Source organism: Leopardus geoffroyi, chromosome A1, assembly GCF_018350155.1.
Source record: "Leopardus geoffroyi isolate Oge1 chromosome A1, O.geoffroyi_Oge1_pat1.0, whole genome shotgun sequence".
In the NCBI taxonomy this organism is placed as follows: domain Eukaryota; kingdom Metazoa; phylum Chordata; class Mammalia; order Carnivora; family Felidae; genus Leopardus; species Leopardus geoffroyi.
The window spans coordinates 204,488,308-204,514,500 of record NC_059326.1 but is presented as its reverse complement, the minus strand read 5'-3'; the positions used below and the strand labels follow the sequence as shown (position 1 = coordinate 204,514,500).

Below are 26,193 nucleotides of genomic sequence, written 5' to 3'. Positions count from 1 at the left end.
CAGGTCATGATCTCATGGCTCGTGAGTTTGAGCCCTGCGTGGGGCTCTCTGCTGCCAGTGCAGAGTCTGCTTTGGATTCTCTCTCTCTCTCTCTCTCTCTCTCTCTAAAAAATAAACACTTTTAGAAAATGGCATAGACCTTATTGGGGGGAAGGGGATGGCATGTGGAGGACATGACTGTATAATTCTACTGGCCTCTCCATACCTACTTTCTCTCCCTTCCCCTGGCAGGAAGGAGTAACTTACTTAACTAGAGGCTTTGGAAGAAGACACGAGGGATAAATTCCCCCTTCCTGTAGGCAGTCAGCCTGCAGAAACAGCGTGCCCCCTGTTCTCCACCATGCAGTAACTTGCAATATCAGCCTGGCCCTTCAGAGAAAGACCTTCCCTGGTCCACCACAGGCTCTGCTGGGATTTTTACCACACCTTTATCCCCTTGCTGCCAACATGTTGTTCCTGTTGTCCCTTTTTCTAGGCTTCCTGTCTTTATGGATTTATGGCTTTTTGTTTTTCATGTATTTATTTTTTTATGTTTATTTCTTTTTGAGAGAGACAGAGACAGCGTAAGTGGGGGAGGGGCTGAGAGAGAGAGAGAGAGACAGAGAGACAGAGAGAGAGAATCCCAAGCAGTCTTCATGCTGTCAGCACAGAGCTCGACTCAGGGCTCAAACTCACGAAACTGTGAGATCATGACCTGAGCTGAAACCAAGAGTCAGAAGCTTAACCAACTGAGCCACCCAGGCGCCGCTGGATTTATGGCTTTCTGGAAAATCCATGTATGATCATTTTAGTAAGCTTTCACTAGGAAGCACATGTCAGTATATGTTTCATTCATACCTTTACCTGGAAGCTTCTGTCCTGGGTTCAGGGGCTCCTCTGCTAAAGGAGCAAGCCCACCACTCAGCCTCTGAGGTTGCCATCAGTCCAGGCTGCCCCCACTTCAGGGAACGCAGGTCAAAATCTCTGTCCAAAGACGTTATCCTCAGTAAATTGTCTCTCGAGCATTCCTCTTTCAACTCGTTCGATCAGTCAGGGTTCAGCCAGAGAAACAACCAATAGGAGATATATATTAAGAAATATATTGCAAAGCATTGACTTACATGATTGTGGAGGCAAATCCATAGGGCAGGCCATCAGGAAGGGCAGGCTAGAACTCTCTGGCAGTAGTCAAAACTGCGTCCCACAGGTGACGCTTCTTTTCTTCAGGGAAACCTCAGCTCTGCTCTTAATGCTTCTCAACTTCAGTTGATTGAACCAGGCCCACCTAGATTATCTAGAGAATCACACGAAAAATAACTGACTTTGGATTTTAATTACACCTGCCAAATACTCTCACAGCAACACCTAGGTTTGTGTTTGATTGAGTGGCTGGGGACTGTAGTCTGGCTAAACTGATACATGCGACCGTCCATGACACCCTTATTACAGGGTGAGTATTTTTAGAATTATGAAACTAGTGGTTGAGCATTTCCTTTGAAAATCTGCAACTTATTCCAGCACTCACTTTGGAATTTTGTTTCTATTGTGTCAACTTCATTTCCTTAAGTACCCTCTTGATGCTCAGCTCGAGAGAATATTCCAGAAAAATGAGCCCCTTATTTGTAGTGTCCTGAGCCTCCCAGCCTCACCCTCATCATGTTGCATAACTCACTGCTCACACATTTAACTGGCTATACTTGTGTTGTTCCACTTAAGCCTCATGTCTTCATAGAACACTCTGGGTTCCCCAGTTGTTCCCACCTCATTCAAAGGACATGCCTTCCTCCAGTTACTCTTATGCTGTGTCTCCGCATTGGAGGTAAAGTGTGGCTCTGACCTTACTATTCTGTAGTGATAAATACCACATCTTCATTACCAGTGGCACAAACTGGGCATCCCTTATTAGTTACAGAATTACATACCAAAGCCACAGTCACCGACAGCCCTCTAGAATACTATTCTAATCTATTGAAGATTCTTCTTACCAAACCAGGTGGTTTGTTTTTCCTCAAATGCAGTCTACCCTTTCTCGCATTTCTGACTTGGCTTGTGATCTTCTGTTTCCAATGTCTTGCCCACTCCCTGCCTCTGCCCCCAACACTACCCATCAAGATCTCACCCATCCTTCAAAGTCCACCACAAATGAAACCCCCTCCATGAATCCTTTCCTGATATCCTCAGTTGGATGTCATGCCTCCTCCTCACAACCTTATAGTACTTACGGCACATGTATTATTCTTGCTTATATTATGTTTATTCCACATATTGGTGTTCTTTCCCACCCATCCCTACATTGAAAGCTCCCTGGGGCAGAGACAGTTCTGGATCATGTTTCTATTACCTCTAGCATCTAGTACAATACTTTGCCCAAAGTAGATCCTTCGTTTCTGATGTGAATGTAATTGATCTGGGTCATTATTTCTCTTAAAATGTTGTGCAACTAACTGCACATATGATCTCTGAATTAGGAAACCTGGTTTTGAACTTAATCCTGTTCACTTCATTTTTCTCCTGGCCCTCATCTTTAAAATGAGAGTGTAGGCCAAATGATTTTCAGAGTTCCTGCCATGATGTTCTTAATTTCTAAGATTTTTTTAGCACCTGAGATGAGAATGCTATGTTGTCAGTTCCTCAAAGAAATAATCTCTGCTCAAAGGAGACAAGATATGCTCTTTTAGGTGACAAAGTTGGAGTTGCTGAGATGATAGTAGGTTGACCGCCCAGACCTGCTCTGTCTTGCCCTGCCCAGGGCAGCACACTACCAACACTCACAAATCAAGGAGCAGGAAAACTGGCCAGATGTACTAGGATAAGAGCAGGTGACATGGGAGCAAATGAAGGGCAAGAAGAGAAATTGAACACACTCTCAAAGAGAGGTGAGTGAGCTAGAATTTCTAAGCCTTGAGGAAAGAGAAGGAAGAGATGTCAATGAGTGAAACCAAAGCAAAAAAAAGAAGGTCTTTGAGGCAGAAACTGAGAATTTGGTTAAGAAAATCTACTGTTCTAATTGTTAAAAAAAAATATCCTGTTAATTTAGATGAGTTTTAGATTTCCAGAAAAGTGCAAATATTGTGCAAAGAGTTCTCCTATACCCCACATCCAGATTCCCCTAGTGCTAATGTCCTACATATGGTACATTTGTCATGATTAATAAATCCATATTGATACATTATCATGAACTAATTTAGATTTCCTCAGCTTTTACCTAATGCTCTTTTTTCTCTTCAGCATCCCGTCCACGATACCATATTACATCATCATGTTGCCTTAACTATGGCAGTTTCTCAGAATTGCCCTGTATCATTTTGCTTTGCTTTTAAATATTTTTTTCCAGTTTAATTGAGATATAATTGACATACAGCACTGTATAAGTTTAAGGTATTCAACATGATGTTCGCATGACTTCCATATGTTATGAAATGATCACAATAAGTTCAGTTAATATCATTATGTCATATAGATCCTGAAAGAAAGAAAGAAAGAAAGAAAGAAAGAAAGAAAGAAAATGTTTTTTCCTTTTGATGAGATTACTCTCTCAGCAACTTTATAAAATTTTTTTATGTGTATTTATTTATTTTGAGACAGAGACCGCAGGGGGAAGGGCAGAGAGAGAAGGAGAGAGAGAATCCTAAGCAGCTCCATGCCGCCAATGCAGGACTCGATCCCACGAATGGTGAGATCATGACCTGAGCTGAAATCCAGAGTCAGCGGCTCAACCAAATGAGCCACCCTGGTGCCCCTTTAATGTTTTATTTTATTTTTGAGAGAAAGAGAGAGAGAGCATGCGTGTGCACACAAACAGGGTAGGGGCAGAGAGAGAGGGAGACAGAGGATCCGAAGCAGGCTCTGTGCTGACAGCAGAGAGCCTGACGTGGGGCTCGAATTCCTGAACCGCGAGATCATGACAAGAGCCGAAGTTGGACGCTTAACCTACTGAGCCACCCGGGTACCCCTCTCTCTGTAACTTTCAAACCACAGAGCCGTGTTAACTAGAGTCACCATGTTGTGTACTCCAGCCCCAGGACTTCTTTATCCTATGACTGGAAGTTTGCATCTTTGGACCATCTTCATCCAATTCTCCTCCTCTCAGACTTTCTCTGTTTTTGATGACCTTGGCAGTTTTGAGAAGTGCTGGTCAGCTGTTTTACAGAATGTCCCTCAATTGGAGTTTGGTGTTTTTGCCATGGTTAGACTGGGTTGTGGGTTTTTGGAAGAAGACCAGAGGCTAAGACACCATTCTCATCACATCATGCCCAGGTTGTACACGATCAGCCTGACTTACCAGTGGTAACGTTGACTGGTCACCTGGCTGAGGTAGTGTTTGTCAGGTTTCTCCACTTGCAAGTTACTCTTTTCTCCCTCCCCATTCTATACTTTTTGAAAGGAAGTCACTTTGCACAACCCAATCTTAGGGGTGATACTTCTCTTATTTTATTTTCTCTCATCCTCCAGATTTATCTTGTTTTTCTTTAAGAAAAAATTTTTTAATCAAAAAAAATTTTTTAGCATTTATTTATTTTTCAGAGACAGAGACAGAGCACAAGCAGGGGAGGGGCAGAGAGAGAGAGAAGGAGACACAGAATCTGAAGTAGGCTCCAGGCTCTGAGCTGGCAGCACAGAGCCCGACATGGGGCTCGAACTCATGAACTGTGAGATCATGACCTGAGCTGAAGTTGACGCTTAACCGCCTGAGCCACCCAGGTGCCCCTATCTTGTTTTTCTTATAGTCTCCTTGTCACCCTGGCCCAATTACATATTTTCTTCTCCTCCAGCCTTTGATGGAGCAGCATTTCCCCTGTGAATCCATGAATCCATATGAATCTGTGAATCCATATGAAAAAGTATTCCTTTCTCTCTACTTCTCTTCCACCAGAAATGTGGTGTGTTAGCTACCACTGTATAACAAATTACTCCAAAACTCAGTGATTTAAAACAGCAATCATTTATTTGTTCACACGTCCACAGGTTAGCCAACTGATTTAGGCGAGGTTCAGCAGAGAGCTTCCGTTCAAGCTGTGGGTCTGGCCAGCTCAGATCTCTTCTCCGTATGTTTTCATTCTGGGACCCAGACTTGAGGGAGCAGCTGCACAGAGGGGAGGATTCTTCTCCAGTGACAGTGCAGGAGGCTCAGCCTTGCCACATAAGCACTTTTGGAGTTTCTATTTACCTCACATCTGCTAACTTGCCAAAGCAAATCATGGGGTCAAGCGCAAAGTCGAAAGGAGGGGAAATACACTCTGCTTTGGCGGCAGGAACTGCAAAGTGACTTGTGGAGGTAGGGAAAGACAAAGCACGGGGGCCCATAATTGAGTATACCACGGATGATCATCCTACACTTCAATTTCGGTGATTTGACGCGCTCCGAGAACACTGGAGAGCCCGAAACAGTTACTGCTGTCGATCTTCCACTATGGCTTTGGGGAAGCAGGCTTGGTGAAAAATGGAAGCAGAGGGAAAATAAACAACAAAAACATTACAAACTCCCTTATCACGAAGAGCTGCTGCTGTACTTTACCCTTTATTGTGTTCTCTTTCTCTCCAGCTCTTCCCATCCGGGTCTCTTGGTAAAGAAAGGGCAAGGGGGGCGGGTAGGCTGTGACACATTCTCAAACTTCTTCCCTGCCCAGTGCAAATCAACGAAACAGAAGCTATTTTCCTGCTGGGGAACAAATAGCACGTGTGACTGAAAGATAGGGACACATTATTTTGATGCTCAATTCAGATACCGTTTAATTCCACCGACCTCATGGTCAGATGTTGCTTTTTTTTCAGGGTGGCCGCCCCCCCCCCCCATGGCTCTAAGCCAGCAAGAGTCGGTCAGATTTTTCTCACAGCGCGTCACCGTTCTTCTCAGAGACAGGCTATTCTTTAGGTGTTGTATCTCCTTCTCTAACTGCACAACGATCTTTTGAGCTAGGTTTTCTTATTGCCATTTGCAGATCAACAATCCAACATTCTCTACAAGGCTGTAAGTGAGGTCTGATCAAAACAATCCAGTACTCTTTTCCTACCACGTAATGCTGCGCAAACGAAAAATCAAATATCGACATTAGCTCTTAAAAAAAATAATACTCCTTTTTACCAAATGACGTATTTGGAAACATTTCTTTAAGAGACTCTCTTCTTCATTTAAAATTTAATTCAGCTTACAACAATAAATTCAATACTGACGTAGTTTCTAAGTATTTCAGAGTACTTCAGGGCCGTTTAGTTTATAAAAACAGATTCACATACAGTTTTTAAGTTGCATGTGTGGGTTTTAAGTAGCAGTTTTTAACTCCCTAAAAACTCAAGCAAGGCTATTAAAGTTAATATTTTATTGGAATTATTTACATAATGATTATTGAGAGTATATTAGTTAGTGCCAGATGGTATTTCTGCTGTTGTCTTTACTGCCTCTGATTTCTCATCCTGAAATAGGGGAAAGTTGACCTGATTTGGGGATTTGGTTTGGGGAACTAAAAATGCCGAGTTTTTCCTTTTACCCCTGAAGAGTAACTTGAGCCCACTGAGGAATCTGGAGCTATTTCTAACGTAAAAAAATTAACGTGGGTGTGTTAAGGACAAATCCAGTTGAAATAAGCCTTGTTCGGGCACATCCCCTCCAGGAATCCGTCTTGGAATCATCACTTGTGATCTACAGGGTTCAAATATTTGAAACAATACCTTATGCAACCAGCAAGACTTGCTCCACTGGCTTGGGGTGTAAACACAGTTAGATTTCTTTATTTTTCCAATCAACTGATTGCAAATTAGTTTACCTTTATTCACATTTAGAGTATTTCCTTCTCAAGGCCTATCTCTTCCGGCTGAATAGTGTAAGAATCCAGTGCAAAGTAGAACACTCCTCCTTTGCAAACACCAGGTAAAGAGAGAGATTGGCGTCTCCCAGCACAGCCGCTGTGCTTGCTACCACAAATGTGCTGCTGCTGTATTCTGAATCCTGTATCCTTCATCATGCTCAGCTTTGTGCTCAGATATTCACGGAGCACCATCTGTGTGCCAGACACTGGGCTAAGCACCAAGAATGCAGCGGGGAACACAGGAGACATGGCTTCTGTCCTCATGAGTCTTTCCCAGTACTATGGAGCCCAGAGGATCACCAGCCCAGAGGCACAGACCAGCGTATGGAAATGCTCCACGCTTTGGCTCCCGCAGTCATGGCTCTCCGGGCTCACACAGGCTCAGACACTAACACTTAAGAGGCAGGGTCTTGAGGGCTTCGCCTCTCAACCACACGCTGAGGTAGAAAGAATCCACTTCCATACTCGGACACCGAGCCTGTGTTTATCAAGCCTAAGTCACCAGCTGAGAAGAATCCTGCCCTTCAGGTTAGTTTCTCTTAGTAGCGGTTGGTGCCTTGCCTGCCAGCGGGTTTTGGCAGGTTACCCTGAACTCCCATTTCGGCAGTTCCGGTTAGGGTGCTGATCCCCTTTCCCAGACGTATACTTCTTTCCCAGAACATTGCGTAGGTCTGTGGAAGAAACGGCTGCTAAGCCAGAAAGGGGGAGAGGGAGATCTTGCCGTGACCTTTGCCTTCGCCACTGACCTTTCAGTTTTGTGGCAAATGGAAGCCACTCAAGAAACCTTTCACAGAACAACTGAGACTAGTGAATCACCATTGCAAGGTGACTGCCCGTTTCTGCCTAGAAACAAAGAGGCTGAGATCATTGAAACAATAACAGCACTGCATTCTCCAGAGAATTCTTATTTATAGTCTTTGTTTGCTAATAAACATTGAGACTTTTTTTTACTGATATAAGTGGCATATAGCATTGTATTAGTGTTAGGTGTACAACAGAATAATTAGATAGATGCATATACCGCAAAATGATTACCACAATACATTTCATTAACCACCACATAGTTACAATTTTGTTTCCTGTGATGAGAACCTTTAAGATCTACTTCCTTAGCAACTTTCAAATGTACAATATAGTATCCACCACAGTCACCATGCTGTACATTATATTACCATGACTTACTTATCTTATAACTGGAATTTCGTACCTTTTGAACCCCTTCACCCATTTCACTCACCCTCCTGCCCCCTGCCTCTGGCAACCACAAGTCAATTCTCTGGATCTATGAGTTCAGGGATTCTTAAATTTTACATACAAGTTAAGATCATAGGTGATTTTTTTTTTTCCAAAGTTTATTTATTTTGAGAGAGAGAAAGAGTGAGCAGCAGAGAGGGAGAGAGAATGCCAAGCAAGCTCCATGCTGTCAGCACAGAGCCCAACACAGGGCTCAATTCCAAGAACTATCAGATCATGACCTGAGCCAAAACCAAGAGTCAGTTGCTTAACTGACTGAAAGGCCCAGGTGCCCCATAGGTGATTCATGTTTAATTAGAGCAACACAGAACAAAGTGATGCCTTGGGGGTGGGCTTAGGAGGGGAGAAAGAAAGGACAGTAATTTTTCACAAAAGCAAAATGTGTGTGTGTGTGTGTGTGTGTGTGTGTGTGTCGCATAGGGTGTTATACATAACTACAAAGTATTTTATATATGTATGCCATTGCATGTTTTATTTATGAAACTTTATTTGCCTATCGGCTAACCCATGAAGTCTAGAAATGGACATTTTTGATGTCTCCCATACAAATCTTCAAATCCCTAACCAGAGCTGACAATAAAAGTGAATTGAACTTAAGCAAAAAGCTAAGCCTGACAGATTGCTCCTTACTGGCGTTTGTGACACTGATTACTTTGCATTGAATCTTGTTCCCTCGTCAGTACATCCATATTGTTGCATGAATTATAAATTGCCCTTCCTCGTTGTCAGATAATATTTCATTTTATGAATGTAACATTCTAAATCTATCCATCCTGCTGTTGATGGGCACTAGGTAGTTTCCCATTTTGGGGCTGCCGTGAACTTGTATGTGTGTCTTGGTGAGTATGTTCACTTAACTGGATATTACTTAAGAGTAGGATTTGGGGGCCATAGCATAGGTATGTAGCCTTAGTAGATACTTCTAGACAGTTTTCCAAAGTGATTTTATTACTTTACACTCCTTTCGGTAAACAGATGGGTTCCAGTTGCTCTACATCCTTGTCAACACTTGGTATTTTCGTCTTTTTAATTTAATTCATTCTGGTAGGTCCAAGGACAACTCTAAAAGTGGAGAATCAAACAGGGAATCATCTGCTTTCTTCACTCTTTATACTTCCTTAGGCCTCCATGATCCCATTTTCTTCCCAAACCTAGATTTTCTTGCAGATGGTACAATTTGCCTGCACTGTGATCTAGGTTTAGCAAAATCAACCCAACAGAAACCACCTCTCTTGCTTTACCTCCTCTGCAAAAGAGTTTCTTTAACTCACTGATACAGATTACTATGCCCTTGGAGAAAGATGAACAAAAATGGAGATAAAGTCCATTTTATGGACAGGCTTGTATCAGAGCTGTAGGGAAGAGATTAAGAACATAAAAATTCTGAGATTAAGAAAAGCTTGAGAGCACTGGAGCCCAGTCCCACTGGTTTATTAAATATACTCTCCCAGCCCAGGTCTTGGCAGAAATTAACCCTTAGTTCCTTTCTCACCCTTCAGTAGTGGGTGGTTGTTATTAGGAGGGCATGACTGTTCTGTGGTTTCATTGTAACTGGCCAAATGAGAGGTCTCTTGCCTACATAAGTTTTATCAGTATTTACTGAGTGCATACTAAGTGCCAAACCCTGGATGAAGGAAGGAGATATTTACTCTTTCAGTGGTTTATGCAGAGGTAGAACAGGCAACAAGATGGAAAAGCTACAATATGCCATGTAAGCAAATTATTTTTCAGTGATTTTTGAGAAAGAGTATAATCACAGCATTTGGGGTAGGATGGGATGAACTTGGAGTTCTCTTAAATTTACCAGAGGGAAAACCTGATTTTATAACTGTTTTTTTTTTTTTTTTTTTTTTTTAATGTGCTATAATGGGGCACCTGGCTGGCTCAGTCAGTAGAACATGCAACTCTTGATCTCAGGGTTGTAAGTTCAAGCCCCACGTTGGGTGTAGAGATTACTTAAAATAAAAGAAAACATTTTTAAGAAGTGCTACAATTGCCAAAAGAGCATCAAATTGGTTATATAAATTGTGAAGCACACGCCATAGTTCTATTTGTTCTGTGATCATATAAAAATCCAGGTCTTATAAGACAATAAGCCTTAGGTCATCCTTGCCCACCTTCCCACACTTGCTAGTCAAGCTTCCTCGTGATGAGTGGAAGTATTCTAGATTGTCTTCTAGCAAACCCAATTTGGACTGGAATAGTTAGTGGATGTTTAATGGTGCTACATAGAGTCCATATTTACAAAATGGAAGATCCTTTTCAACTTAGATTAGACTCAAAGCTTCAGTAGTCTTCCCCCCTCAAAAGGGGCAAATATAAAACTCATCCACCACCTCAGGGTGACCAGAACATAGAGGCAGCTTTTTATCTCAGAAAGGGAAAGCTGGGGGCTATGCTGTTAGAAGGCCATTGCCAGATTTTATGTATTTGGAGACAGACATATTGCAGACAGTTTGCATTATTGAAGAGCACAGCTCTCTCCAGCAAGAGAGATAAGAACACTATTACTTGAAAATCTTTGAACAGCTTCTAGTGCACAAATGCAGATTTCTCTGTAATTGGTAGGGGGAGCCTTGATACCTCAAATGAGTGACTGACAAAAACAAGAAGCGGATACACAAAATCTGCATGCCTGGCCATGCCTGAGAAAGAAGCAAAATGTCTATGCCACATGAATAACCCAGAAAGACTCCATCAGACTCCAGTTGCCTGAATAGTGAATCACATATGGTTCACTGTTAGAGAAGGGTATTAAACGAACACACTTCTTGGCTCAGCAGGAAACAAAACTTATATAGTCAGGACGGTTCAAGTGCCATTTTTTGACTATGTTAATTTTCCATTGCTGCATAATAATGTACCACACACTTAGCCCCTTTAAATGACACCCATTTATTAGCTCACAGTCTGTAAGTCTGAAGTCCAGACATGGCATGACAGTTCTCTGCTTAGGGTCTCACAAAGTTGAAATCAAGACATTGGCTGGGCTACATTCCCTCTGGAGGCTCCATGAAAGAATCTGTTCCAAGTTCATTCCCGATCCTGGCTAAATTCCGTTCCTTGTGGTGGTAGGACTGAGGTCCTTGTTTCCTGGCTAACTGCCAGCTAAAGGCTGCTCTCAGCTGACTTGTTTCAGGGAGGAAGAATTCCTGTCCCCTCAAAGATCCTTCTAGCTGGACTGAGAATCAAATTGACATGAAAGAGATTAGCAGGAGAAAATCAAATTTAGTAAGTGTACATAAGGGAAATCCACATAGACATGGAAATTCCAAAGACAAGCAAAAGGAAGTACATATGTCATTCTGAACTAAGGAGAAGCGGGGAGGGGTCTGGGATTTCAGAAGACGGGAATGTATTTCACAGGGTGATAAGAAGAGCAAATGTTTGGGAATTAGATATTCCCCTACTATACAGGTGGGTCTCTCAGATAAAATTTATCTCTGTCAATGACACTTATTCTGGGAAAGACTCCCAATTTAGATTCTTCTCTGTAGGTAAGGGAGGGGCAAAAATTTCTCTGGAGGCCGCAGGGTCTCAAGTGCCTTTAGGTCAAAATAATCCACATGTCAAAGTGTCACTCTGGTGGGGGAGGTGTGGGGAGCTGCCCTGAACCTCTTCACTTGGCCCCCTCCATCTCCAAAGTCAGCAGTAGCATGTTGAGTCCTTATGTTTTGAGTCTGACAACCTTGTCTCTGACCTCCAGATTCAGACTTAAAGAGCTCCTGTGATTAAGTCACGCCCATGCTGATAATCTCCCTGTCTTAAGGTCAACTGATTTGTGACCTTAATTACATCTGCAAAAATACCTTCACTGCAACGCCTACATTAGTGTTTGGGAGAAGGCATGTATGGGAAATTAGTTTCTGGGGGCAGGGGGTACTTTAGAATTTTTCCAGCTATTCTGGTTTTCAATTTTTGAATATACCATAGATTCTACTAGACCAGTGATTCTCAACTGAGGGTAGGGAGTGATTTTGCTCCCCTCCCCTAGGGAACGTTTGATAATATCTGGAGTCATTCTTGGATATGATCTACTGAGTAGAGGCCAGAGATATACTGATAGTCAATCTACAATGCATAGGAGAGTCCCCAAAATAATTATCCAGCCCGGTTTGAGAAAGCCCACCTTGAAGAGAGCATGAAAGAAAATTCTTATTCTTTTTTTTTTTTTTTTTAGCTTTAAAATTTTCTTTTAATGTTTATTTATTTTTGAGAGAGGGAGAGAGACAGTGCAAGCAGGGGAGGGGCAGAGAGAGAGACACAGAATCCTTAGCAGGCTCCAGGCTCCGAGCAGTCAGCATAGAGCCCGACGTGGGGCTCGAACTCATGAACTGCGAGATCATGACCTGAGTCGAGGTTAGACACTCAACTGACTGAGCCACCCAAGTGCCCCTCTCCTCCTCCTCCCCCTCCTCCTCCTCCTTCTTCTCCTTCTTCTTCTTCCCCTCCTCCTCCTCCTCCTCTTCTCCTTAGCCTTAGTCTTATTCTACAGAATTATCATTATCACTCTCAGTCACGTATATATAAAAGTGTAGCTGATGTGACACAGATAGAGGATAAAAAGGAAAGGGGTCTGGAATCCTGTCTATATCTTACATACAGAGGAGACTTAAATTCTAGAATCCATAGGCTAATGGATGAGAAAGTGGATATATTATTCAAAATTACAAAGATAGAGGCGCCTGGGTGACTCAGTTGAGCGACCAACTCTTGATTTCAGCTCAGGTGGTGATCTCACAGATTCATGAGTTGGAGCCCCACATTGGGCTCTGTGCTGACAGTGCAGAGCCTGCTTAGGATTCTCTCTCCCTCTCTCTCTGCCCCTCCCCTGCTCTCTCTCTCCGTCAAAATAAACAGATGAACATTTTTCTTTTTTAAGTTACAAAGATGGGGCGCCTGGGTGGCTCAGCTGGTTAATCGTCTAACTCTCCATCTCGGCTCAGGTCATGATCTCAGTTTATGAGCTTGGGCCCGAATCATGCTCTGTGCTGAAAGTGCAGAGCCTGCTCGGGTTCTCTCTCATCCTCTCTCTCTGCCCCTCCCCTGCTCATGCTGTCTCTGTCTCTCTCAAAGTAAAAACAATTAACTTAACTTAAATTAAATTAACTTAACTTAAATTAAATTAAATTAAAAAATAAAAAGTTATTGGGGCACCTGGGTGGCTCAGTCGGTTAAGCGTCCGACTTCAGCTCAGGTCACGATCTCGTGGTCCGTGAATTCGAGCCCCGCGTCGGGCTCTGGGCTGATGGCTCAGAGCCTGGAGTCTGCTTCCGATTCTGTGTCTCCCTCTCTCTATGCCCCTCCCCCGTTCATGCTCTGTCTCTCTCTGTCTCAAAAATAAATAAACGTTAAAAAAAATTAAAAAAAAAATAAAATAAAAAGTTACAAAGATAAAGAAAAGTAATAGTAAGAAAACTCAAGATGGGGAGGGAGAAAGGAAGGGAAATTGAGAGTAGTAAAGAGACAATAGATATTGCCGAAAACTGATAAACAACCAAATAATACTTTCAGCATTCACTTGAAATTATGGAGGTAACCACCGATGGGTTACCCCAAAATATGGCATGTTAACATGTAGAGTGTTTTAGGCTGAAGGAGTTTGAGAAAATGGCATAAGCGAGATCACTCTGCTCTTCTCCCCATTTTTCTCCTTGTAACGGGTCACAAAACCCTCAGAAGATGAAAACTTTTATTAAATAAATGTGTATGTTCTTCTGTTAATGCCTTTGCCAGCTTATTTTTCAGACCCATCTGGGGACCTTAAAAAGATCGAGGAAATCTTTTCCTCCCCTGTAACACCAGAACTAAAACTTTTAAAAAGGTTAAAAGCGGTTGCATCAAAGAAGTAGGTCTGGGGGCACCTGGGTGGCTCAGTTGGTTGAGCCTCCGACTTAGGCTCGGGTCATGATCTCGAGGTTCATGGGTTCCCACACTGGGCTTTTTGCTGTCAGTGTCAAAGTTGTTAGCGGGGAGCCTACTTTGGATCCTCTGTCCTCCTCTCTCTCTCTCTGCCCCTCCCCTGCTTGCTCCCCCCCCCCCAAAATAAATAAACTTAAAAAAAAAAAAAAAGATGTAAGTCTGGAAATAGGGAAGAGACAGTGAGAGAATGTTTTTAATTATAAATTCTGCTGAACTTTAGATTTTTTTTACTACACACTTGCAGTGCTTTATAAAAAGGTAACCTTAGAAAAAAAACTTAGGGGTTAACCTGGATGATCTATTCATATAGGAAAGGTAACAGCAATGGTTATATAATAATGTTTTAGTAAAGTGTGATAGCCTATAAAACAGAATTTCTTTAAGAGGCTGCTCTCCAGGCAAGCAGTCCTCATACAAAGTTTCGCTTACCCGCATTGCAACAAAATTGCATTTAAAAAAAATTTTTTTTAATGTTTATTTTTGAGACAGAGAGAGACAGAGCATGAATGGGAGAGGGTCAGAGAGAGAGAGACACAGAATCTGAAACAGGCTCCAGGCTCTGAGCTGTCAGCACAGAGCCCGACAAGGGGCTCGAACTCACAGACTGCGAGGTCATGACCCGAGCCGAAGTCGGCCGCTTAACCGACTGAGCCACCCAGGCGCCCCAGCATTTTAAAAATATAGCCTACGTGTGCTGACCCCTTGCTCAGAGCCTGGAGCCTGCCTCACACTCTTGTCTCCTTCTCTCTCTGCCCCTTCCCCGCTCATGCTTTGTCTCACTCTGTTTCTCAAAAATAAATAAATGTAAAAAAAAAAAAAATTTTTTTTTAAATATAGCCTATAACCTGTCATTATAGCTGCTCTCAAACTGTGTAGAACTCTGGATCTGCACTGGTAAGAGAGATAAAATTTAAAATAATCCAAATTGTTAGCAGAGAGACTTAGAGACCGATTGTTTTAAAAAAAAAAAAAAAATTATTGACTATATTCCCTATGCTGTAATTTTCATCTCCAAAACTTTTATATTTTATAACTGGAAATTTTACCATTTAACCAATGTTTGTATTTTATCCTGACTTTTCATCAATGTTGATTATTAGGACTAATTTAAAAACTTGTGATTTATTTTTAAGTTAGCCTCATATTACTTTATCATTTTTTTCTTTACTGTGGCTTTCTTCAGCTTTTAAAACCTGTAATTTGAGGACCCTGGATGATAGTACCACACAGCTAAAAAGGAATATTTAGTGCTGTGGTTTGAATATTTGTGTCCCCCTAGAGCCCATGTGTTGAAATCTAACCCCCAGAAGAGGATGGGAGTGGAAAGTGGGGCCTTTGGGAGGTGCTGAGATCATGAGGCTGGAACTGTCATGAATGGGCTTTGTGCCTGATAAAAGAAGTTCAGAGACCCCCCCTGGTCTTTTCCACCTTGTAAGGACACAGGGAGAAGTCAGCCCTCTGCAACCAGAAGAGGGCTTTCGCCAGATACCGAATCCAGGACTTGCCAGCCTCTAGAGAGGCCGAGAAATAAATGTTTGTTGTGTATAAGCCACCTTGTCTCTGGAATTATAGCAGCCTGAACAGGCTAAGACGTTTAGGAACCATTTTCCTCATGATCGTATTAGCATATTAAAAAGCCTGATGGGGGGCTCCTGGGTGGCTCAGTCGGTTAAGCGCTCAACTTCCTTCCGCCCAGGTCATGGTCTGGCACTTCGCTGAGTTCCAACCCTGCATCGGGCTGTGTGCTGACAGCTCAGAGCCTGGAGCCTGGTTCGGGTTCTGTGTCTCCCTCTCTCTCTGCCCCTCCCCTGCTCACTGTAGGTCTCTCAAAAATAAATAAATGTTGAAAAAGAAATTTTAAAGCATGATGGATTTGAGTGGAAGAATGCTGTTTTTTTGTTTGTTTGTTTTTACAAAATCCATCTTTAAGTTGAAAAGAACAAGTTGCTGAGGGAGATTTTGCAACAGAGGCTACAGTGTGCCATCTCCTCCACTCCTCCACTCTGCCCAGGAGTGTGAAACCCAGTAAAATCAGGTTGGGGCCTGTTTGAACCTACCAAGGGAGCTGTCGTCGGTATCTGCACCAGCAATGCCAGTAGCAGCATGTTTTAATACCAGGCTTCCAGGTAAAATTGTCAGCTGGCATCTCCGAGCCCTTCGTGAGGCACCAGATACATAGATCTTTATCTAAATTCCTCTCCCTCTGCCCCACCTCCTTGTCCACATCTTCTAGGGTCCACTGCTGGGGGTGATAGAACCGAGGAGGGTCTGGAGGCCCGGGCACAAGGCTTGTCTCTGCCACTTCCTGCATGATCTTGGGCAAATCATTTTATCTCCGTGAGCTCCAGATTTCTCCATCCACAAGGTAGAAATATCAATACAAAGCTCAAAGGATTGTTGGAGAGAATAAAGAAATCACGTGTCAATGAGGGGAATCAGACAACAGCCACTTGATATTTTAACCTACATCAGGCTCAGCACTTCCGTGTGACCCATTATCACCTCCGAGTCAGCCTGGCAACACCGCTGCTTGGAACTGGCCAGCAGGGAGGCACAGGACAGCGGACACCTGGTAAAATGGACACTGTGTTCCTGCCACCTGATGGCTATTTATGAAAAGTAGGTCTTACTCTGCATCTGGAAGCTTCTGTGGACAAGGAGGCCAAAAGATGAGCGATACAGTGGGATCCACCCACAAGGTGTGGGGAAGATGGGCCAGGAGTTAAAAGATACAGGGCTCCTGGTTGAGGAGAGTGTAAAATCATTCCACATGGGTTCCAACTCTGGATCCCTCCCTAGTGATCCAATAACTCAGTGTGGGAAGCAGATGGCTTCCTGAGCAAAGCAGGATCAGAATTTATCAATCCAAACAACAGTAGTTAAACTAGATGTGATATTAAAGTGATATTCAGTTAAAACGTTTCTATGTAGAAAATGAACGCCAATGTTCACAAACTCTAAGTAATGCAATAAGAAATATACAAATTCACATAGAAAGCATTCTTTCTTACCGAAAATGTTAAACCTGAATGTGGTCGTGAGGCAACAGGCTAACCCAGAATGTGGAACAGATTCTGCCCGAGACTCTCTTTTAAAAAGTCTGTGCCATGGGAAGAAAGAAAAGAAAAAGAGAGGGACTTTCTTCTAATAAAAGATACTAAAAAAATGTCAACATTAGTTACAATATGTGAATCTTGATTGATTAAAAAACCTATACAGAATTTATGCTCTGAAGGGCACCTGGATGGCTCAGTCGGTTAAGTGTCTGACTTCAGCTCAGGTCATGATCACGCGGTTCATGAGTTGAGGCCCAGCTTTGGGCTCTGCACTGACAGCTCAGAGACAGAAGCCTGCTTCCAATTCTGTGTCTCCCTCTCTTTGCTCACGCTCTGTCTCTCAAAAATGAATAAACAGTAAAAAAATTTTGGAGACACAGAATCAGAAACACGCTCCAGGGTCCAAGCTGTCAGCACAGAGCCCAAGACAGGACTTGAACTAGCAGAAGGCAAGATCATGGCCTGAGCTGAAGTCGAATGCTCAACCCACTGAGCCACCCAGGTACCCACCCCCCCGCCCCGACCAAATTTTTTTTTAAAAAATTTATGCTCTGGAGGGGTGCCTGGATGGCTCAGTCAGTTGAGCTTCCGGCTTCAGCTCAGGTCACGATCTCACGGTCCGTGAGTTCGAGCCCCACGTCGGGCTCTGTGCTGACAGCTCAGAGCCTGGAGCCTGCTTCAAATTCTGTGTCTCCCTCTCTCTCTGACCCTCCCCTGTTCATGCTCTGTCTCTGTCTCAAAAATAAATAAACATTAAAAAAATAAATTAGGGGCGCCTGGGTGGCGCAGTCGGTTAAGCGTCCGACTTCAGCCAGGTCACAATCTCGCGGTCCGTGAGTTCGAGCCCCGCGTCAGGCTCTGGGCTGATGGCTCAGAGCCTGGAGCCTGTTTCCGATTCTGTGTCTCCCTCTCTCTCTGCCCCTCCCCCGTTCATGCTCTCTCTCTGTCCCAAAAATAAATAAACGTTGAAAAAAAAAAATTAAAAAAAAAAAAATAAATAAAAAAAAAAATAAATTAATTAAAAAAAATTATGCTCTGGAAATAGTTGGGTAATTTAAAGGTGGAATACATCAAATGTTAGTATTTTAGACATAAACCTGATAACATGAATACATACATACAAAATGTCTTTATTATTGAGGGATGTTAAGTTGTAACATAAAAAAAATTAGAAGTGAAGTATCATGATGTTTGCAACTTGTTTTCAAATGGTTTAGCAAAAAAATTACATATTTATATATAAAATGTTTTATACACACAAGCAAAGAGAGAAGAGAGTAAATAAACGTGGCAAAATATTAGCAGTTATTAATCTAGGTGAAAGGTGTACGAGTGTTCATTGTGCTAATCTTTCAACTTCTCCGTATGTTTGCAAACCTTCCTAACACAAAAGTTGGAGAAATTCTATCTGTATGCTGCTCTTAAAACATTGTATAAAGAGAAGTATCTTTTCATTTCGTTTTCAGATGAGTATAATATTGGTTACATTTGTATCCTGTATAATTGTTCCTTTAAAAAACATATTTTGTTTTGCCCTGCTGTCTCTCAATAAGGAATATTTGATGTGATACATTTATAAGCAACCGATGGCCAAGTTCACTTCAGGAACTGTCTGCGTGGATTCATTTGTAAACGCTTTAATAAGGAGTTTTATAGCCATGGGTTTCGGGTTTCCCCTGATGTGCCCCTTTGCTGTTCCTCTTGCCGTCCTGTTTCTTCTTGTGGCAAAGGTTGCCTTTAGCTTTTTTCTTGGCCTCTTGTTCTTTCATCCACTGCTTAATAATGTGACTGTGCGGGCTGACGCAGACCCTCCTGCGCCTGATGTGAAGGCTGCCGAGAAGGGAAGAAAAACAAAATCACTGATAGAAAGTGCAAGTAAGTAAAAATTTAGTGACTTCTACGCAGTTCCCGCTTTTAGACACAGTGTATTTTTAGACACTGAGTACCACCAGGATGAATCTTTACTATACCTCTGCCTGCAGTTCCTCAAACATCAGTATTAAAAAGAGAAGAAGGAATTTGAGGAGGGGAGAGGGGGTGGAGGAGGAGGTGGGGTGGAGAGGAGAGGAGAGGAGAGGAGAGGAGAGGAGAGGAGAGGAGAGGAGAGGAGAGGAGAGGAGAGGAGGGGAGGGGAGGGGAGAGGAGGGGAGGAGGAGGAGGAGGAGGAGAAGTGGGAGGAGGAGGAGGGGGAGGAAAGAAGGAACGAGGGAAAGTAGTAAAAATGATTGTCTTTCCTGACCCCGAGCTTCACCCACCAAAACCAATTCATACCTCACTGCCCATCTCAAACATCTCGGTAAAGTTTTTCTAGATTCTCTCAGCTAAATGCCCTTTTTTCCCTTTGAGTCTCTCAGCATTACCTCTCTTCTGGCACTTAACTTATGCTGTCTTTTATTTGACTTTTTGCTTCAAAGCTTCTCCTTGTCCTGTGGTGTTATGCTCCTCGAAGGAGGAATAGTCTGGAACTGTCTTGAAAAGGCCTTGTTCAGTAGGAATTCAGTAATTAATTATAGAGATGAAGTGAAAATTGTTACAAATAAGAACAGTCTGGTTTTGTTTCCAACAAAACAATCAACTAAAATATTCTAGGCATTTGTTAACATTTTAATAATAATTTTTAAAATGTGCAGATGCAGGAAGGAGGGAGTGTGTTTAGGGAATAGCACATGGCCTGGATAAAGCATGGCAGGTGATGAGAGAGAAGCCTGGAAAGATACATCACAGCAGGTTGATGGAGGCTTTTAAAGGGCATGTTAGAGAATTTAAACTTTATTTGGTAGGCAGTGAAAAGAGAGAGAAGATTTTCAAGAAAGGAAGTGACAGGACTGAACACAGATTTGTCTCATAACAGTATGTGGTAAAGGTCGAAGTAGGAAAAGAATAGAGAGAAACCATTTAAAAGGCTACTGCAGGGGCGCCTGGGTGGCTGTCAGTTAAGCAGTTAAGCGTCCAACTTCAGGTCATATCTCAAAGTTTGTGGGTTCAAGCCCCACATCGGGCTCTGTGCCAAATGTTCAGAGCCTGGAGTCTGCTTCAGATCCTGTGCCTCCCTCTCTCTCTGCCCCTCCTCCACTTGCACTCTGTCTCTGTCTCTCAAAAATAAATAAACATTTTTAAAACATTAAAAAAGAAAGAAAGAAAGGGCTACTGCAGAAGACAAATACGGCCTGAACTGGGTGGTGGCGGTAGAAATAGAACAAGAACACCAAACATGAGAAATCTGGAAAATCAAATAAAAATGACTTATCAACTCATCAAACACTGGAGGATGAGGAAGAGGAAGGGTCTGAAGGTGAGTATGAAATTCCATTTCCGGAAGCCTGGATTGATGTTGGGGACAGAAGTTGAAGCTTCTGGGCAGGAGATGAAAAGTTCCCCTTTGAAATGTACTAGCATAAGGTGCTTGTAAGGTGTCTGATAGGCAAAAAAAAAAAAAGTAAGTCTGCATTTAGGAGAGTAATCAGATATAAAGAGATGGTTATGGGGTAGTTGTCTTAGAGAGAATATAGTTAAAGCCATGACAACAGGTACGATAACTAAAGACACAAAGAGAAAACTTTTTGAAGAGAAGAACTTGGGACATACCTATGTTTAGGGATGAAAAAGAGCAAAGGGAGGTAAGAACAACTAAGAAAGAGCATTTAGTAAAAGAGGGGGATCAGAAAAGTTGAGGGCAATGGAGGCCAAAGGAGAAGAGTTTCAGAAAGGAGATGAGCAGTGGTGTTAGGAGCTCCGAGAAATCATCCAGGCATCTGTTAACATTTTAATATACTATAGATCTACACCCCACCTGAGATGTTTTTGTTTTCATCTTGACCTTGGGGTGGGAGAACCCTAAAGCAGCATTCACAGTTTCTAATAACTGGAAGAATTTGTGACAAAACATTTTGTGACTTTTAACTTGCCATCAGGTGCCATTTAGTTCTTGTTAAATGTCACGGTTCCTGGCGGCTCTACATACACAACATGCCTGGATCAAGTGAACTCCTGTCGTGTTATTGGGAGAAGAAACAGGGGTTTGAGGGTAGGCTGCCATTTCCCCAGGTGACCCAAGAGGAATCATCCACTAACGTGGGGACTCGGAATGAAGGAGAGTTGGGACAATGTCTGAATGAGCTGAAGTATAATCAAGCCAGCATGTGGGAATATTAATTTGAAAGAAGTGAGGCTTCCTGATAGGAAGGCAACACATTCTCTAAGTGTATTACATTGAGAGGTCTTCCAAAGGAAAGCGCCCTCTCCCTGTGGCCAGCTGTTTTCCCTTTGGCTGTGATAGAAGAGAACCTGGCTGTAGCATTCAGTGGAGGAACAAGAAAGAGTCGAAGCTCCCCTGTCTTTCCCAAAGGACTAAAACTCTCTCCCTTCTGTGTGGTGTCAGCAAGGACCTGAGCAGGCATCCAGTGGAGAAAGGCTCCACGGACAACCAGATAAGCCCGCAGGTTATGCAGGAGGGAACTAGCACTCAATTCCCTTACTCCATGAGGAATGAGGCACTCCCATGAGGGGCACAGGCACTGGGGCTGAAGGGGGCACCAGATGGGGGCAACACAGACAGGGGACCAGGGAAGTGGAGATCCCCAGGAAAACAGGCAGCAGCAGCTACCATGCAAGACTGTTTCCTTCCTTTCTTTCTCTTTAAATTTTTGCTAACATTTATTTTTGAGAGAGAGCAAGCAAGAGAGCAAGTGGGGGAGGAGCAGAGAGAGGGAGGCAGAGGATCCAAAGCAGGCTCCACTCTGAGCACAGAGCCTGATGCGGGGCTTGAACTCACAAACCGTGAGATCATGACCTGAGTCGAAATCAAGAGTTGGCCGCTTAACTAACTAAGCCACCCAGGCACCCCAGGACCCTTTTCAAAGGCCTGCCCAGTTGGGCCTCAAACTCTCAATGTAATACAATGGGAAAAGATCAGCTACCGGAACACAGCTCCCAAATTCGAGATTCTACGATGTTTTCAAATCCCAAAGTTTGATGACTGCTTACACTGCACTCTGTCCCCTGTGTATTCCATCTCAGGATAAAAAGAGACGAGGCAATCATGCTAGACAAGGAAATGGTCTATTCCACACTCCCTCAGCCACCCCCAACTCCACGGTATTCTGATAGGCACTGCCCCCCCCCCACCCCCCATTGTGTACTCTCTGGTGGAGAGTTTGGGCTCTAAGAAACCATAAAGCTGATCCCCTGGTTCTTTTGCCCAAAAAAGAGTAGCTAGGGACCGGCCAATGGACCGATGGGGTTGGCCCCGCCATAGAGATTAAACCTGTAATTGTTCCCTAAACCTTTTTTCTTTCCCCTTTCCCCCAAGCAGAATAGCCCCTCAACAATCACTTCTGAAAAAATACTCAAGCCTCCCAGACAACTTTAATAACCCCAAGTTTTCCTCCCAACAGATAGTATCTGTGAGCTTCAAAACCTCAGCCCTCTGCCCAAGATAAACAACTTTGCACTGTGTTTATGTTTAGAAACTGCCAGAAGCTCTTTAATGAAGTCACTGTAGAAGGATTTAAACAAACTCCTCTCTCAGAGAACAAAAATTACAATGATCACTTATAGGGTATGAAATAAAGGACCTATTCTAGGCAGAAAAGGAAAAGGAAAGAAATCTAGTGAGTTCACCATAAGCTAATTTATATTAGTTAGTTGTGGTTAATAATAAATGCTTTTTGGGAGTTGTATTGCCAACACTTGCCATGTTTTCTGCACCTAAAATACTATTCTCGAACCTATATATTCAAAGTTAAGGGACCACATTTTAGATAAGTAAAGACATGCTCTGTAGTAAAACAATTTGAAAACAAGAGAACTTTTATCTATTTATGTTGAATGTCAGAAAAAAACAACAAAGAAGATCTGTAATTTATGATTTAAAAATACCACCTAGTCAAATTCATCTTATGTGAGATGAGGTCATAACTAATCTATTTTTCAGTTGTCCTATAGCACAGAGAGACCAATTTACAAACCTGTACTTTAATAAAGTTTTTTTTTTTTTATGGTTTATTTTTGAGAGACAGAGAGACAGAGCACAAGCAGGGAAGGAGCAGAGAGAGAGAGGGAGAGACAGAATCTGAAGCAGGCTCCAGGCTCTGAGCTGTCAGCACAGAGCCCTTGAACCCACAAACCATGAGATCATGACCTGAGCTGAAGTCTGATGCTTAACCGACTGAGCCACCCAGGCATCCCAACAGTAAGCATTTTTAGATCCAAGATATTGGCTTCATAGTTTCCCTTTAATTAAAATCAAGTGCTTTCTAATTTTTTTTTTTTTTTTTTTTGAGGGTGGGAGAGGGGCAGAGAGAGAGGCAATCCTAGAATCTGTGCTGACAGTACAGAGCCTGACACAGGACTCTTTCCCACAAACCGTGAGATCATGACCTAGCCAAAATCAAGAGTGGGATGCTTAACCCACTGAGCCACCCAGGCACCCCTCTTCCTTTGACTAAGAATCCTGTCTTGGAGCAGTGTTTTTCAAAGTTGGGTAATGGATGGATTCCTCTGAAAGGGAAATAAAAATGTATCTTAAATCTCACAGAATGGTCTGTAGGACCCAGCTGAATAGAATCTCTGGGGACGGCAGGAGGGCATAGTCTATTTTGTGTCACTGGTGCATCCCCAGCGCAAGCTGAGGATAGAATGGTGCTTGGTACATAAATGTTAATCAATAACTATTTGTTGAGTTCATTGAATAAATAAAGAAGCTTCTCAGTGACTCAGGAACTCAGGCATAAGCAATGGCCTTATTTGGAGCTAAAAGAAGGAGATACCAAATGGCTCATTAGCACCCCCTGCAGCCATAAGTGGAATTTAAACTAGAATTTAAACAGAATCCATGAAGTTTGGAGAGAGCATTTTATGGTTGGTTGCATCATCACTTTTGAGAGATCTTTGAGGCATGTGGTGTTCCTAATGGAAAGACCTGATTCACAACCCGTCTCTGCCATTCTCTAGCTGTACGTCACCCGGGTTAACCATGTAATCTCCTCAGCCACAGCTCTATCCTGTGTGACATGGAGATAATGTACGCCTTCCTCACAGCATTGTTGTCAGAATCCAGATTTGGTTTTAAAGTTTCTATGGAGACATGAAGAACACAGAAATCTAAAATTTTTAATAACTGAGCCAGAGGTAAGGGTGAAAGGGTTCACCATGAGCCAACAGCCCAGAATCAAGAGCAAAGATGAGCATTCATGCTTGATTGCATGTGACAGGTACAGACATCTCTATACTTCTGTTTGTTTTTTCAAGCTTAAAAAAACATTTTTAATCTTTATTTATTTTGGAGAGAGAGAGACAGAGACAGAATTGAGTGGTGGAGGAATAGAGAGAGAGGGAGACAGAATCTGAAGCAGGCTCTAGGTTCTGAACTCTCAGCACAGAGCCCAACGCGGGGCTCAAACCCACGAACCATGAGTTCGTGACCTGAGCCGAAGCCGGATGCTTTGACTGAGCCACCCAGGCGCCCCCATTTTTTCAAGTTTTGTTTAAATTCTAGTTAGTCAGCATACAGTGTAGTACTGGTTTCAGGAGTAGAATTTAGTGATTTCTCACCCAGTGTTATATGTAAGTGCTCATCACAACAGGTGCCCTCCTTAATATCCATCATCCATTTAGCCCATCCCCTACCCAACTCCCTCCACAAACCCTCAGTTTGTTCTCTACAGTTAAGAGTCTCTTATGGTTTGCTTCCCTCTCTTTTTTTTTCCTTCCCCTATATTCACCTGTTTTGTTTCTAAAATTCCACCTATGTGTGAAATCATATGGTATTTGTCTTTCTCTGACTGACTTACTTCACTTAGCATACTACATTCTAGCTCCATCCACATTGTTGCAAATGGCAAGATTTCATTCCTTTTGATAGCCAAATATATCCCATTGTATATACGCCACATCTTTATTCATTAGTCGATGGACATAGGGGCTCTTTCCATACTTTGGCAATTGTTCACAGCGCTGCTGTAAACACTGAGGTGCATGTGCCCCTCTGAAGCAGTGCGTGTGCATTCTCTGGATAAATACCTAGTAGTGCAATTGCTGGGTCGTAGGGTACTTCTATTTTTAACTTTCCGAGGAACCTCCACACTGTTTTCCAGAGTGGATGCACCAGTTTGCATTCCCACCAGCAGTGCAAGAGGGTTCCCCTTTCTCCACATCCTCGCCAACACCTGTTGTTTCCTGTGTTGTTAATTTTAGCCATTCTGACAGGTGTGAGGTGCTACCTCTTTGAACCTTGTATATACCCCTGATGAATTCAGAGAGTAAAAAAGACAGCAACCTGTATACTTGCCTGGAAAAAGCTACAGTTAAAGTCACAAAATAAAACAGAGTCACCTTCTGTTTTTCTTTTTGTTTTGTTCTTTTACTCAGAGTGTGCCTAGTTTTGTTTAGAAAAGTCACGCACATTGTCCAGTGACTGAAGATATTTATCCTGAATCACAGCACTGCAGTAGGGGCAGAGGAGGCCAGTGTGGGGCTCTGAACATGCAGGTACTCAGAGACTGTGTCCTCACTCCAGGGAGCCTGGTGCCGGAAAGGTGGAGTATTTACTCTTCCCCCCCTCGTTTGAACGATCGCTTGTATGTTGCACTCAGGCAAAGCCTTCCCAACCTACTGCTCACTGGCTGAGAAATGATCACTGGACAGTTTTAGACCTCCCTGAGGCAGGACACTCACATGACAGCAGCCAAGTCACAATCCCCATCAGCTCTCTGAATGCGACATATATTCACTCTCTCCAGAAGCCTTCTGGAAATATGACGTGAAACCTCAGTGCAACAGCTGGAGGCAATGGGAAGTATGGCTAAAAGAAGAAAAGAAAGAAAATGTTACATCTTACAATTCATAGAACAATGGCCTGGACGCCAAAAAACAAATAATCCAATTTAAAAATGGGCAGAAGATAGAAACAGACATTTCTCCAAAGAAGATATCCAGATGGCCAACAGACACATGAGAAGAGGCTCAACATCACTCATCAGGGACATGCACATCAAAAATACAATGAGATATCACCTCACACCAATCAGAATGGCTAATATCAACAACACAAGACACAACAAGTGTTGGCAAGGATGTGGAGAAAAAGGAGCCCTCATGCACTGTTGGTTGGAAGACAAACTGGTGTAGCCACTATGGAAAACAATATGGAGGTTCCTCAAAAAGTTAAAAATAGAAATATC

The 26,193-nt window shown here is 42.8% G+C and overlaps 1 protein-coding gene across 2 annotated transcripts in view; it reads right to left on the bottom strand.

Annotated features, from left to right (window-relative positions):
• Nucleotides 1-18,124: 18,124 nt before the first annotated feature.
• The window catches only part of CCL28 (C-C motif chemokine ligand 28), a 29,085-nt gene continuing 21,016 nt past the window's right edge, over nucleotides 18,125-26,193 (bottom strand). For both annotated transcript variants that reach the window (XM_045438724.1, XM_045438716.1), the window contains exons 2-3: nucleotides 25,688-25,814; nucleotides 18,125-18,844 (exon numbers count right to left, since the gene is read on the bottom strand). In XM_045438724.1, the coding sequence (XP_045294680.1) occupies nucleotides 18,652-18,844; nucleotides 25,688-25,814 (320 nt within the window). In that variant the 3' untranslated portion in view covers nucleotides 18,125-18,651. The remainder of the gene's footprint in view (nucleotides 18,845-25,687; nucleotides 25,815-26,193) is intronic.